The sequence below is a fragment of the Kogia breviceps genome, chromosome 1 (assembly GCF_026419965.1).
Source record: "Kogia breviceps isolate mKogBre1 chromosome 1, mKogBre1 haplotype 1, whole genome shotgun sequence".
In the NCBI taxonomy this organism is placed as follows: Eukaryota; Metazoa; Chordata; class Mammalia; order Artiodactyla; family Physeteridae; genus Kogia; species Kogia breviceps.
In genome coordinates, this window is record NC_081310.1 from 85,425,401 (window position 1) to 85,440,460 (window position 15,060).

The 15,060-nt window shown below is 46.5% G+C and overlaps 1 protein-coding gene across 17 annotated transcripts in view; it reads right to left on the reverse strand.

The window, feature by feature from the left end:
* Positions 1–15,060, reverse strand: part of ADAR (adenosine deaminase RNA specific) — a 39,821-nt gene that overhangs the window by 9,162 nt on the left and 15,599 nt on the right. For 5 of the 17 annotated variants that reach the window (XM_067037064.1, XM_059038593.2, XM_067037052.1 and 2 more), the window contains exons 2-6: positions 8,336–9,765; positions 6,290–6,473; positions 5,659–5,807; positions 4,932–5,076; positions 4,611–4,801 (exon numbers count right to left, since the gene is read on the reverse strand). In XM_067037064.1, the coding sequence (XP_066893165.1) occupies positions 4,611–4,801; positions 4,932–5,076; positions 5,659–5,807; positions 6,290–6,473; positions 8,336–9,051 (1,385 nt within the window). In that variant the 5' untranslated portion in view covers positions 9,052–9,765. Of the gene's footprint in view, positions 1–4,610; positions 4,802–4,931; positions 5,077–5,658; positions 5,808–6,289; positions 6,474–8,335; positions 9,766–12,956; positions 13,141–15,060 lie in introns of those variants that run through there. The other 12 variants (XM_067037099.1, XM_067037079.1, XM_067037045.1 and 9 more) reach the window with 8 other exon arrangements.

The following is a 15,060-nucleotide window of genomic DNA, read 5'->3' on the forward strand; positions in this document are numbered from 1 at the left end:
CACTATCAAGATTTATCAATCAGCTCAGGCAGTGAAAGGAATCAATCTCTATGTTCAGCCATACTGAGCTTCTCACTATTCCTTGCTTATCCTAAGTAGCTGAATGCCTTTGCCTCTTTCTTTGATGAGGCTGACTGGTTTGTGCAGGCCAGTGGGTTAACATTCAGCGAAGTGAAAGGACAGCGGCATGGAAAGATGTTGAAGAGAGGGGATGGGGGCCAAACCATGTAGGATCTTGACCTGAGGGATCCAGGAGAATTTCATGAGTGTTCTATGTGTGTGAAAAGAGTATGAACTCTTATGCACAAAGATATACACATACATCCATATATACATATATACATGCACATACATACAAATATATATATGTATCTATATAAAATAAAGTTTGTTAATTGTGTAACTAGAATCCATTAGAGCTGCACAGTCCAATATGATAGCCACTGGCTTCACGAGGCTATTAACTTTAATTAAAATTCAATACAACCAATAATCCAGTTCCTCAGTCACACAGCCGCATTTCAAGTGCTCAGTAACCACATGTGGCAAGTGGTTCGCCTTTTTAGTGGAATGCTGGGGACAAGAGCCCAATTGGAATGTATTAAGGAAGTGAAGACATTGAAGACATTGACTGCAAACAATTCTTTTGAGAGGTTTGGCTGTGAGGGGAGCAGAGAGATGAGGTGGTACCTGGAGGGAGATGTGGGGTCAATGGAAGGTTTTTAGACGACGGGCATGTTTGTAGGCTGATGGGAATGACCCAACAGAGGGAGCAACTGATGATGAGAGAGGGAGATAACTGAAGGAGAGGAGAGAGGGAAGGGATCCAGGGCACAGGGATGGGAAGAAGGGTGCTTCCTGTATACTGGTATAGATGTGATGTACAGACGAAGTAGGAAGGTGGATTTGGTGATGGGAAGGTAAGGTGTTTGTCATTTGGTTACTGCTAATTTCTCAATTAAGTGTGAAGTAAGGTCATCAGAGTGAGAAAGAGGGGTTTTGTGGAAATTTGAAGAAAGAGGCACAGGTCTGAAATGATTTTCTTAGAGTAGGAGAGAAAATGTAGTACAAAAATATAGTAGGAAAAATACCGGGGACTTCCCTGGGGCTCCAGTGGTTAAGATTCTGAGCTCCCAATGCAGGGGCCACAGGTTTGATCCCCGGTTGGGGAACTAAGATCCCACTTGTTGCATGGCACAGCCAAAAAAAAAAAAAAGCCAGGAAGAGGACAAAAGTGGGGATGGGGGGGGGCAAGTGACACTCCCTTACTTAAAACCCTTCAATGGCTCTCCACTGCTTGTGTGGCTGGAGCATAACATGGCCCATAAGGTCTACCCTCCAGTCTCATCTAGCATCAGGCCTCCACTGTGCTCTCTGCTCCACCCATACTGGCCTTCCTGCAGCTCTCTTTACCAGCTCTGTGGACTTGGGGGTACTATCTCCTTTGCCTAGAACCCTCTCTCTCTCTTGAGCATCCCTAAGATCTCAGCTGAGGCTTCACTTCTCAGGGAAGCCCTCTCCCTGCTCCTTACGGAGTCAAGTCATGCTATGTAGATTCTCACTGCATCATGCAACTCAAGCTCTTTATAATACATATCAAGTATGAGATCTTACATTTCTTTACATGATTATTGATTGATGTCTGACTCCTGTTCTAACAAATACAGTGTCCTCTATAAATATCCGTTGAATGAATAAAGTAGGGAGACCAGGAGGCTACTGCCTCGTTTAGGTGAGAGAAGACAGTGGCTTACCTGAGAGTGCTGACACGAGGTGGAAAGAGGAGGAAGGGAAGGGATCTGGGACAGAAATTGTAGGTTCAATAAGCAGAATTTTTTTTTTTTTTTTTTTTTTCTTTTTTTTCTACAATAAGCAGAATTTAAGGATGGTTTGGCTGAAGGGGGTGAAGGGGATAGGGGAGATGGTCTCCAGGTTTTTGGCATTTTACTTAATGTGGAGCCTACATATTCCCTATTAGGAAGGCGCCTGGGTCACTTATCTTTTTAGTTGATGTTGCAAATAGGGTATTCTCTACTACGTTTTCTAACTGCTTATTACTGTATACAGAGAAGTTCTTGACTCTTATACATCACTTTGTAGTCCCCTGCTCTCCTAAATTCTCCTTTGTCTCTAACATTTCTTCAGTTTTCTCATGAATATTCCAGGTATACTATCATATCATCTGCAAATAATGATAACTTTACCTCCCCTTTCCTCTCTTTACATTTACTTCTTTCTCTAAACTGACTGCATTAGCTGGTAATTCCAGAATGATATTAAATGATGATGACAGTGGCATCCACATCTTCCTCCTGACTTTAATGGGAACAGTTCTAGGTTCAAAAATAAGTAAGCTGCTGACTTTGGACTTCAGACTTGTATTTTTATCATGTGAAGGATGTATTCAATAATTTCTATTTTCTTAACAGCTTGGTTTCTTTTTTTTTCTTTTCTTTTTTTTTTTGCAGTACGCGGGCCTCTCACTGTTGTGGCCTCTCCCGTTGCGGAGCACAGGCTCTGGGCGCACAGACTCTGTGGCCATGGCTCACGGGCCCAGCCGCTCCGCAGCATGTGGGATCTTCCCGGACTGGGGCACGAACCCATGTCCCCTGCATCGGCAGGCGGACTCTCAACCACTGCGCCACCAGGGAAGCCCAACAGCTTGGTTTCTTAATCTGAATGGATGCTGAATTTTACTACACACCTTTTTGGAATCTCTGGAGATGATCATGTGGTGTTTCTCCTTTGACCTATTTATGTGGTAAATAATAATAATAATAATAATAGATATCTTAATGTAGACTAGTCTTTGCACTACATTGAGATACTATTTTTCGCATTTTAGAATGCTTACGGTGTAGAGGAAGAGATTCTTTATACATTGTTGGTGGAAGCAGAAACTGGTATAATTTCACTGGAGGAAAGTTTGGCAAAATTTACCAAAATTTTAAATGCACATATACATGTTATTCATTGCAGCCTTATTTATAATACCAGAAGTTTGGAAACAATCCAAGTATTCATCGTAGGGACTGGTTAAATAAATCATGATAAACGTCGTACACTGGAACACTATACTTTGTAGTTATATAGAAAGAATATAAAGTTACATAAAAAACTTTCTAAGATAACACTTTTATGTGTAAAAAGCAAGCTAGAAATCAATGCATATATGTATTTCTGTGTAACAAAAGGGGGGAATATAACTGCTTGTATTTATATAAAGATACTCTGGAAGGATGTATAATAATGTAAAGTTACTACATGTTGAGGGGTGTGTGTGTGCGTGTGTGTGTGTATGTGTGTGTTTCTGTGTGTCGGTAAGAGCTGGGTCAAAGTGAGAATGAGCTTTTTATATTTTTATTTTTGAATAATATTTTTTATTTTGCGTAATCTATTACCTATTAAAAAAAAAAACCTTAAAAACCAATGTACATGACTCATGGCCCAGAAATTCCACTCCTGAAAATTTATACTACAGACAAGTTTGTACATGTAAGCAAAGACATACAGTACAAGGATGTTCACTGCAGGAGTGATTCTAAGAGTAAGACCAAAACCAACCTGAATGTCACTGGAAGTTAGTTAAATAAATTACGCACAGTGGGGCTTCAAACAGAAATAACATTTTCCTTCTTAAACTAGGTGGTAAGTAGTTGGGTGTCCATTTTAAGAAGACCGTTTACCATCTCTTGCTTGATAAAGCAATTTAAAAATTGTAAGTGTCTATTCAATGAAGCATTATGTGGTAGATATATACATACTTATTTGTAATGACCTCTAAGACACACTGGTAAGTAAAGGAGTCAAGGGGTAGAACAGAACATTATGATACATACTTACTTTAAAAAACAAAGAGAGGGCTTCCCTGGTGGCACAGTGGTTAAGAATCCGCCTGCCAATGCAGGGGACAAGGGCTCAAGCCCTGGTCCAGGAAGATCCCACATGCCGCAGAGCAACTAAGCCCATGCGCCACAACTACAGAGCCTGTGCTCTAGAGCCTACGAGCCACAACTACTGAGCCCACGTGCCACAACTACTGAAGCCTGTGTGCCTAGAGCCTGTGCTCCACAACAAGAGAAGTCACGACAATGAGAAGCCCATGCACCACAACTAGACTATAGGAAGCCCGTGTGCAGCAACGAAGACCCAACACAGCCAAAAATAAATAAATAAATTTATAAAATAAATAAATAAATAAAATAAAAATAAAAAACAAAGAGAAAGGAAAATGTGCTAATATGTGCATGGAAATTTCTAGAAGGACTCAGGAAACTGGTAATAGTGTATGAATCTGGTGAGGGAAACTAGAAGTCTGAGATAGAAATGAGACTTTTCGTTGAGACTTTTTTCAATCAGCTTGAATGATTTTCTATGTACATACATAAAAATTAAAATTAGTTTAAAAAAATTAAAAAGGCTCACGCTCACTGAAGAGTGGCTGTCTTCTCAAGATGGCTGATCTAGTGTCTTCTCGGAGCCCCTGGGGACAGGGCTCCCTCAACATGCCCCTCCTGTCATTCACAGCTAATGCACATCCTTTCTTTCCCTGGGTTACAAGCTGTCCCCACTCTGTGACACACGGCTGTAGCCAGGACAGGAACACTCACTTGGGCTCGTGAGGAGGTCCGGACTGGTCGACCAACTTGAACTCAGCAGCAAAGCCATGGGAGCGGGCGTACTCTAACAGGCCACCCACGGGGTTGGTGTTCAGGTATCTGACGAGCTCGCTAATCCTCCTGACCTTGTTGGGCATCACCGATTCCAAGTTATCAAATGATTCCGTGTTCATACTTCCGGGCTGAAGGAGAATCAGCCAGACAAAGAGGAATCATAAACACTTAACAGAAACTCTGAGGGACTCATGGGCAATCCTAAGCCGCTCAGTTGCTAAAAATGACCTGTATCCTTTGAGTAGAAAATGGCCCCACCTGGTCATCAGAAGATGTTGAGCTGGTCGCCTCCCCTTGCAGGGCCTTCATGGCTTCCTCTGCAGCCATCTGCTTTGCCGCCTTCTTGCTGGGGGCACTGGCAGTGGGGAAAGTATGGGTTCCCATTGCAACGCAGTACTGGAACCTGACAGGAGATGAAAGGAGAGGATTAAACTAGTTTTGATGGAAGAGCTTTACCTAGCCTTTGTCAGGTTGTCATCCTTTACGACTTGTAATTTCCTCGCACACATCGCCTCTGTGCCTTGGCTCACGCAGTCACTTCTGCCTTGAAGAGCCGGTGCCTTTCACCCTCCTCCTGCCCCCAGTCTCTCTTAACCTGGCTGACCCCTATTCAACATTTTTAAGCATCAACCTAATTTCACCTCCTCCAGGAACCCTTCTCTTGAACATGTAAGTCTGCAGAGCCTCAGAGCAGAGAGCTTCTCAGGTACGCCCAGGTCTTGCACCTTTTAGTCCCACCACCAGTAACCTCCAAGCCGTGTATCTCCCTTGTGCTTGGTCCCTGCTTTGCCCTTTGAACTCCTAATCCCAGATTCTCTGCTCCACAAGCAGCAACCATGCTCTCAAGGCCCCCCATTTTCCATATTGAAAACAGGAGTGATTGCTCAGTGAAATAATCTGCCATCTCTGAGGAGGCAAAGAAGAAAATGTATCTCTTTCTTTTTTGAGAAAACCTCAGCAGAGATACATGATACAAGAGATGTACTTGGGGTCATGGGCAGGGCCTTCTCTGGATAGGAGGCGGAATTCACAGGAGCTCCCCAACTTGTGCACACACTCAAGCAATGTAGTGACGGGGTTCTTCCCAGAAAGGAAGGATGTTGCTGAAGGGATGGTAGTCTGGGACTCTGTAGTCTGGAGAAAATGAGAGACAAAAAAACAAAAACAAACTGAGAAAACACTGGCTATTCCATCACAGCAGAGGGAATGGGGATGGGAGAATTTCTTTTGGTCAACTGCATGTTTGGGGCTGGCTTTCTGAAGGAAGAGGGTTGTGGGGATTTTCTAGGCCTTGCAGGAAACAGTAGTTATTTAAATGTTCTTCGTCTCATTTCTTATCTGCCAAGAGAGGAGATTGGATTCAGTAATTTTTAACGTCTCTTTCAACCCTGAAATTCTGCAATTCCAGTTAGGTTGGGAGGGGGCACTAGAAGGGGAGCTGGGTATGAGAAGAGGAAAGGTGGGCTGGTGAGGCAGGGTAGAGGGGAGAGTGGGAAGCTGACTCTGAGACAGTGGGTTGGGTAGGCTGAGATTGTTTCAAGAGGGTCAGATGAAGTTCTGATACTTCACAGACTTGGAGAGTGAACTGATGTCCTCCCAGAGGGCAGGACACCTACCTTCTCTGATTCTTTCTCCGAGGAACAGTAGTATGATTCTTCTGATCTTCCACTGTCTTTGGCTTTAGCTTCCTCAAGCAGAATTGTCATGGCTTTCATAGCTGCATCCTGCTTGGCCACTTTCTTGCTGCCAGCTTCAGCTGGGGGAAACTCTCGGCCACTGATGACAACTTGGAATTTAAATCTTGATGGAAAGTGATTAGATGTGTGAACACTAGTCTAGGCCATCCCTTCTGCCCTCTCCAAAGAGATCTTCACCCTGGAATTTCCTGCTACACTAAGGGGCTTGTTGACTTGTGAAGGAGATGGAGGATAGGCCAAGGGACTCCTTGTCCCTTTGGAGGCTCAGCCTGTTCCTATTTTTTTGGAAACAAAGCAGCCTGTGACTCTCTTTCCAAGCTCATTAGAGCAAACATAGCCACAGGTGATAGGAAACTAGCTCAAGGGAAACCCACTATCTTTTAGCAATGAATTAAGATCAAGTCTGTACAAAAAATGATGAGCTAAAATCACCATTACAGTCTTGTTAGCAACCAAAGAGCCTTTACCCTAAAGCAATGGTGGTAGACCTGGCCACCTCAAGGGCAGCTCCTAAGGAAAGCGAAGGCTTCTCACAGCGCAGTCTCACACTCCCCAGACACCTAAAGGGATCAGATACCTGCCCCTTTTGGGGGCCTATTTTCGTCCCCAACCTACCCTCAGAGATACACCACTCTCATGGTTTCTTTTGAGTCATCCTACAGCTCTATTTGTCTGATGCCTGAGATGAAAGGAATTACCCCTTGTTATGCAGAGAACCAAAAAGTATTTGTTCTAGGCCCTTGGACTTAGCTTAGACCGCCTCTGTTCAAGCTTTCATATTTTTGTTCAGCTCTTTGCTCAATCTGGGATTTCATTTAGAAAAGTAGGTCAAATTTCTTATTTCCTGGGTCTTCTGAAATATTTGAGCATGGCATCAATGTTTCTTATAGCTGGAGTCCAAAGAAAGGTTAACCACAAAACCCACTGCTGTTCCCCAACTCTGGGAAGGGGGATGGTGGGAGAAGAAAGAGAATGACGGCCATCCAGTCTCTACCCCAGACAGAAGCACACCAGTCCTGGCCCTGTCAGCTTCTGGACAGATGCACCCCCTCTGCCTAACAGCTCTCCTGCAATGCCATCTCAGTGTCATGAAGACGGTCAGGATAAGGAGGAAGGGTCACCGCTGGGAATCCTTACCCTCAGACACCAGCCTACGGTTAATGTAAAGGTTAGTGGGGTTCTCTGCTTGCCCCACTGGCGTGCGGTCACTCAGCTTCAGTGGTTTCAGCTCTCCGCTAGGCCCTGTAGCAGCTCCTGGGCCCACCTGTCTTCCTCAATCTGTCCGCTGGCTTGGAAGAGCCTATGGTGCAGGGCCAGGCCAGCTGTCTGAGTGAGGTAATTTCTGATTTCACAGCTTAGGAGCAGCAGCAAGTGCTAGCCCACCCATCTGTGCAGAGGCGGTGTGTAAAATTAGAACCACCACCTTCAACAGGCAGGCAGCCGTGCACTCGACAGCATCCTTTCCCTACGGGAGCTGAGCAGGAGGCGGGTGGGGAGGTGCGGTTTGGACCTGCTGCTACTTAGCAGCACAACCCACCCTTACTCTCTGTGTGCAGCCTGCCGCTACCCACCTGTTCCTGCACCCCCTGGGGGACTCAGCTCGGCGGGAGAGAGGACGGCACATGGAAGGGGGCGGGAAGGGCGTCAAGTCTTCATTACCTCTGGCCTTAGGAGGCAGGCGTAACACTGACACATGGCAGCTAATCATCTCCAAAGAAGCTTCATTTTAGCCAAGGCTGCCAACCTCCCCCTTGCTCAGCCAACATTTTGGCTGGGCCGAGGTCTACGTTCCCTGCTCAAGATGTGGAGGAAGGGCCAGACAAGGGTGATTCAGCCCACAGGCAGAAAAAAAGAGGGAAAAGACAGGGGCCACCAACTGGCACTGCTCACGAGTCAGCCGAGACTCCATCAGGAGCAAGAGTGCCTGACCCCAACCTTAGGCACAAATCCTGGGTGGTCTCTTACCGAGGTTCATGGGGTGGTCCACTCTGCTCTATCAGGTTGAACTCACAGGTCTGACTAGCGAACTGAGCATATTCTAACAGGCCGCTGATGGGGTTCTTCAGCTGGCACTCTGTCAGTTTCTTGTAGGGTGAACACCGTGGTAAGCCATGACTGTAGAATGAGGGCATCTCCATGATGGCTCGAAACTCACCTGGTGCCGCGTGGATACTATTCAAGTCATCTGGGATGTCATCTGTGGCCCACTGGCCATTTTCAAAGTCAACATACCCTGTTTTGGAGGGGCCATTGTCATGAACAGGTGGTTTCAGTTTTATTGGTTCTGGTGTGACCTCTTGCCTAGTTTCTAACTTTACGACGGGTTCCTGCCCATTCTCCGCTTTTTCTGTGGTGACCATGCTGTTTGAGGCATCTGACGCAGGTAAGTTGCAGGTGGGGAGCTCTGAGATTTTTTTGGTCTCCTGGATAGCAGCTTGAGTGGTTTCCGGAACGCTGTTCTTGTTTCTCTTGATCTGTATCCTCTCCCGCTTCTTATCGGTCAAATGCCATATGGGAGGGGTCGTCCCTTGCCTGTAGACGTCCCCCTGCCTTTCCAAGTCAATCAGCACAGCAGTCACATCTCGGGCCTTGGTGAAGCCAATGTTTTTAGCCAAATTCAGGGCAGAGGAGTTGGACACATTAAACAGGTAATCGCAGATCTTTTCCTTGATCTCAGCCATGTCGAGAGGCTCAGGGGGATCTTCCAAGCCAGATGTGAGGCTTCTGTCTTCAGTTTCCAAACTGAAGTCTGAGCTTGGAGCTCCCTGGCTGTGACTGTCTGCTCTCGCTACTTGGTTGGGCTGGTTCCAAGCCTGAACCGGAACTGAAAGTCTCCACAAAGGGGGCGTTCCTGCCTCCCGATGCAGCTTACCCTTCTTTGCCAGAGAGTATAAAGCTCGATTGATTTCCTTCTTTTGGGCTTGGAGCTCCCTGGCCAGATCATGCACTGTGGTGGCCTTCCCTTCCCCAAGTTCCTCCAAGAGCTCTAAGATCCTTTGTTCCTGATCCTGGCTGATAGTCAGTTCCTGGAAACGTGAGGAGAGCCTATCAACACCTCTCCATGGCCGAACCCGGCCACGTGGGAAAGGATGCTGGAACCCTCTTGGGAGCACCTGACTTCTGAGAGGCACGCCCCTGGGGACAGCCGGGATCTCAAGGTACCCGCCTCTGGCAGGTGGTCCTGGAAACCTTGGCCCGAGTCCAGGGAGGAACAGTGGCAGTGATGGTGCCTGCTTTCCAATTAGGGGTGCTTCTGGGAGTTGCCCCTTGAGAAACTCTATTTGCTGGAGCCGGAAACCAATAGGATAAGATCCCAGCCCTGGCTGCTGGTGTCTGAGCTTGTTGTGCTCATAGCCTTGAACGGGATGGGTTTGGTATCTGTAGAGGGAACACCCCTGCAGAACAAGATGGAAAAGAAAGTGAATTGGGACTGCAGCAGCAAGCCTGTCCCTCCCCCCTGCCTGGGGTGGGTGTGAAGGCTGCACCTGACTCCTAATAAGCTGAGAAGGCAAGTGAGACAGGGGCTTGTGACCTAGCTAGGGTGGCCCGCCTAGGTCACCTTATGGTGTGGGCGGGCCACCCACCTCATAAGTGCTACCTGTGGACCCGACAGAGGGAAGAGATGGAAGAGCAGGAAGCAAGACGTATATAGTCACAGTGCTCGCCGTTCTGGTAAATGGGTGGCGGTCTGAGAGAAGATGGCGTAGCTTGTGGCCTACAGAACGGGGTACTGAAGACACGTTGTGGAAGCAGCTATTGGGAAGTAGCTAAGGGGGTGTGAGAGGCTAGGGCCGAGGTGTCCAGGAAGAGACGCTGCCAACTCCGCACAGCCAGGGGAGCCTGGTGGTTTGGGTAGAAGTGCCCAGTGTCCCTTCCAAGCCTGGGCACCACACTGAAGGATGAGAACCATGTGCCTTTTTTCTAAGGACAAAAGGGACCCTGGGGGTGTCAGTAAATATCTTGCTGCCCGACCCCCGGGCTTGCATATCTAGGAAGTGATTCCTCAGGCTCACATTCCCCTTGTCTGATTCTCCTGAAGGCTACAGGGACCTGCAGGCAGCTGCGTCCCTTTCTTCAACAACTTCAGCCTTCTACTCCCCAACCCCTGCGTGCCACACACACACCCCCCCACCCCGTCACAATGAGGGAATTTTAGCACTCTTGCTGGTCAAGCTCACAGCATGCTCGCTGCACATCTCCTTAGTGCGGCTCCAATGATGGCCACCTCCACCTTTCAGCCACATAACTGGCTACTCATTCAATCTCACTGTTACTTGAGCCAGGCCATTATCAAACCTCAAACCCTGAAACTTTTCCAGGGTCAGTGAACTTTCTGTATAGGGCCGGAGGGGCATTCAACTGTAGCACAAAAGCAGCCACAGGCAAAGTGTAAAACTTCCTTTACAAAACCAAGGGGAAGAAAAAAACAAAACAAAACAAAACAAAACAAAAACCAAGGGGAAGGCTGCACTTGGCCCGCAGGCCACAGTTTGCAGACTCCTGCTCTTCTCAGCCAGCAACTTCCCTGTGTTTCTACCTCCACCCCTGTAGCTGCAGGTCAGGCACTCCTGGTTTGCCTCCATTCTGGCTTCACACACCTCCTCATTCAGCCTGGATCTCACCGTCAGTTCCCTTCACCACCACTACATTCCAGTGCAACGTGCCTGCTTTTCCCCCTACTGCCACCTATTACAACTCGATACAGATCTCTCTAAATGCCACCTTCTTCAGGAGACTTCTGACTCCCCCCCCCACCGCCTTGAGAGTTTCTGCTCCTTGAACTCCTCCCATCCAGCACCTGTTACACCACTTACTTTACCTTTTATCATAGCTACTGATTTTTTAAAATGGCACATATAGATTGTAGTGTGTCTGAAAGGTGATTAACAATTATTAGGTGCCCTAGAAGTTACACTCAGCTTTCCACTCTCAATATTCCCCATGTAGTATTGATGGGGGGCTGCAGTCAACTCGACAGTAAGCCCCTGGGGAACAAAGACTACACTTCAGTTATCTTTGCATCCCTAGCACCTAAGGCAGCACCTGGAACAAAGCTGATCCTGAACCCATGTCTGCACGAACAAGACGTCGCTAGACATGAATTCCATCTCTTTTCTTGCTCCTCTTGCTGCACGTAACCCCCCTACCCCCACCTGGGGCCGAGGTATATGTGAGTACAGACAGTGAGTGCCTGGCTCACAGGACTCAAAAGGATACACAAATTTGTCAACAATAGTTATTTTAGGGAAAAATTTGAGTGAGATTATTAATTTTTCTTTATACCCCCTAAAATCTCCTAAAAGCGAAACCAAGCCAAACCACCACTTGAGAACAGCCATTTGGAGGAGAACTACTGAATGGCAGATGAGAGCAAAGAACGTGAGAAACCAACCTCCACGGTGATCATTCCTAAATCCCTCGACATCTCCACTCACCCAACTTCATGCCTATGTACTATACAAACTATGTAACAAGCCACTTAACATTCACTGCTCTGCAAAATTTCACTTCAATCTATTCTCATATATTTAGGATTAAGAGACAAGCCCCCCACCTTTACCACATGGGCTCCAAAGGGTAATATATTGGTTTGCATAAAGAAATGCTTTTCCTGTAAGTCAGGTGTCCCTAATCCTTTTATAGAAGGGAAAAATATATATACACATGCACACACATATGTATGTATACATACCACACACGCATATATATGTGTGCACATATACTTTATATTTAAAATCGGGGTATATTTACATATAGTAAAATGTACTGTTTAGTGTATAATTCTATGAGTTTTGACCATATAGAGTCAAAGCACACACAGCCTTATAACTACCACTCAGATCAAGATGTAGAACATTTCCATTTCCCAAAAACATTTTCTCATGTACTTTGCAATCAATTCCTTTCCCCACACACAGCCCCTGTCAACCACTGATCCGTCTTCTGTCTTTAGCTTTGCTTTTTCCAGACTGTCATCTAAATGGATTCATACAGTATGCAATCTTTTTTGAGTCCAGCTTCTTTTGCTTAGCATCATAAATCTGAAATTTGTCCATGTTGTTGCATATAGCAATAGTTACTGCCCTTTTTTGCTGAGTTTTCCATTATACTGATATACCAGTTTTTAGAGATAATGAATAAAGCCACTATAAACTTTCTCCTACAGGTTAAGAAGGAGCGGAGACGCTAAAAGTAAAGCATGTTGTCCAAGTGGGGCTAAAGGAGATGTAGGCAGCCATGGGGTCCTAGCAGAGAAGAAGAGGGGGACTGTCTTGACCTGGGCTCAGGCCTTGTTCCTCAGAAGGGGGGAGGGGAGTGCATTTTCCCCACAAATCCTCTTCCACGCCTTGCTCGACACAATTAATTAGCAAGATACAAATTCCTAAACTCCTAGAACATAAATTTTGCTTGGCAAGAAAACACACACACACACACACACACACTCTCTCGCGCGCTCTCGCTCTCACACACACACACACAATGCGCATATGTCATGCATGAAAACAGGAGCGTAGGGAGGTATAAGATGAGCCAGGGCGAGCAAGTTGCAGGCGGCCCGCTCTGGGCTCTGACCCCAGCGGCTTACCTGCCTCGGGTCCATGGCGCGCCCAAGGCATGTCCCGGTGTCCGCCCGCCGTGACCCTCCCCGAGAGGGACCCTTCCCAACGTGGGTCGTCGGCCTCCAAGACCCAAGAGGCGCCTCTGGAATCGGGACAAGCCCAGGCAGGCAGGGAGCAGGGCTGTGAAATGGCTCCGGTTCAATTTCACTTTCGTTTCTTCAGAAGGACCTCCCTCTTTGGAAAGTTTGGCCGAGGGGCGGCGCATGGGCAAAGCTAGCGTGAGCCGTCTGGTTTCACTCCGGTAAGAAGTTTAATCCCGTCCTCGCATGAGAACTGGGCAAGATATTCTTTTTTAGGAAAACACCTATAAATACTGAGCTCATTATTCCCCTCACGGCCTTCAAACGGAGAACAAAGCCACCCTGCGAAGCCTAGCGCTGGAGAAACAGCCTGAGGTTCTGTCCTCTTACTCCCAGGTCCACACTAACGTGACCTACGTCCTCACTGTGGACTTTACTCATACTCTAGCATATTAACTGATGCGACCACTTAACAGCCAGTATATAGTAGCAAGATAATGATACCAGCAACTGAACAGTAAAGGATCTACATCATAAAACCATCCCACCTTTCAGCATCCACCATCCAGGCAAGGGTCAAATCCTTTAGAGGCCTGATCTCTCTCTCTCTTTTTTTCTTGGATGTGCCAGTGCGCCCTACAGTGCAAGTGCGGAGTGTTAACCGCTGGAACGCCAGGGAAGACCCACCTTAACTCCTTAATCTTCACAACACCTCTGCCAGGTAGGCATTATTCCCAAATTACAGATGTGGAAATGGAGGTCCCAGTGGAGTGGGACCATGCTGCTGCTAAATCCAGGTCTGACTGCGGAAAGTCACTCTACACTTGTTCAGGTTACACCATGGCTTTCCAAAAGATAACTTTTGTTATCAATGGACTTCATGATCAAGCTTATATATCTGCTCTGTTTTGTCCAAGATGTCTAGGAAAAGATTCTGTAGATCAATTCTATTGCTCAACAGCTCCCCTCCCCCCTCATCTGTGAGAAATTTCTTTTTCTGTATTTAATTTCAATTTTATCCCCACTGTGTGAATGAAAAATATTGCCTGCCATATCAGTAAACAAAGGATGTTGCAGCCATCAAGCCATCATATTACAGCCACCACGACGGTGAGCCCTGAGGGAACTCAGGATGAGAAAACAGGATATATCTGGTTTTCTTTAATTAACAGTTATCTGTTGATGTTCCGACTACCCGGTCTTTGTTGCAAAAACTCCTATATATCCTGGCTCCCTCCCTTGCCTCTTTGGAGCAGTCTCTCATGAGTTATCTTAGATGCTGTGTCCTGGGCTTAAGTCCTCAGTTTTGTTCACCAAATAAAACATAACTCTCAACTTTTAGGTTGTGCATTTTTTTCAGTCGACAACTGCTTATGAGATTTACAAGGCAGTCCCTTCACAGCACTGTCTCCAGCTGATGCCCTTTCTCACTGTCCTCTCACTCTATTCACCCTAAGTGTTAGCCCCCCTCCCCAATTTCTCATTTCTAGTGTGGCATGTACTTTCCCTCTCCATGCCTTTGCGCACTCTATTCCTTTACCTTGAATGTACTTCCTCCACTGCTTCCGGTGAAAGTCTTTCAAGATATGCTTCAAATATTACCTCCTAGGGAAGCTTTGCCCCACTCTGGGTGGGGGAGTGGGTGCAATTCATGCGTGGTTCCTTATTTTGTGCTTCTCTCTTACTCAACACTTACCCCTACTAGAGCACTTTCACCATCCTCCAAAAATGCCTCATTCATTCATTCATTTAGCAGAGACTTTACTAAGCACCTAATGTGTGCCAGATACTGTGTAAAGCACTGAGGACACGACACAAATAAAAGTCCTGTCCCTTCAGCTAACAGTCAGCCTAGTGGAGGAGACTGATGCGTCAACGATTATCACAATGTTATGAACTACTTGTTTATGTATCTGCCTTTAGAGCTGTAAAGTATACTCCTTGGGGCAGGGAACATCCCCACATCCCCTGCATAGTGACCTTCAGAGTTATAGTTAGTTGACTGAATAACCGACTGCTCAGTAGAAAAAACAATGGGCAAAACAGTGAC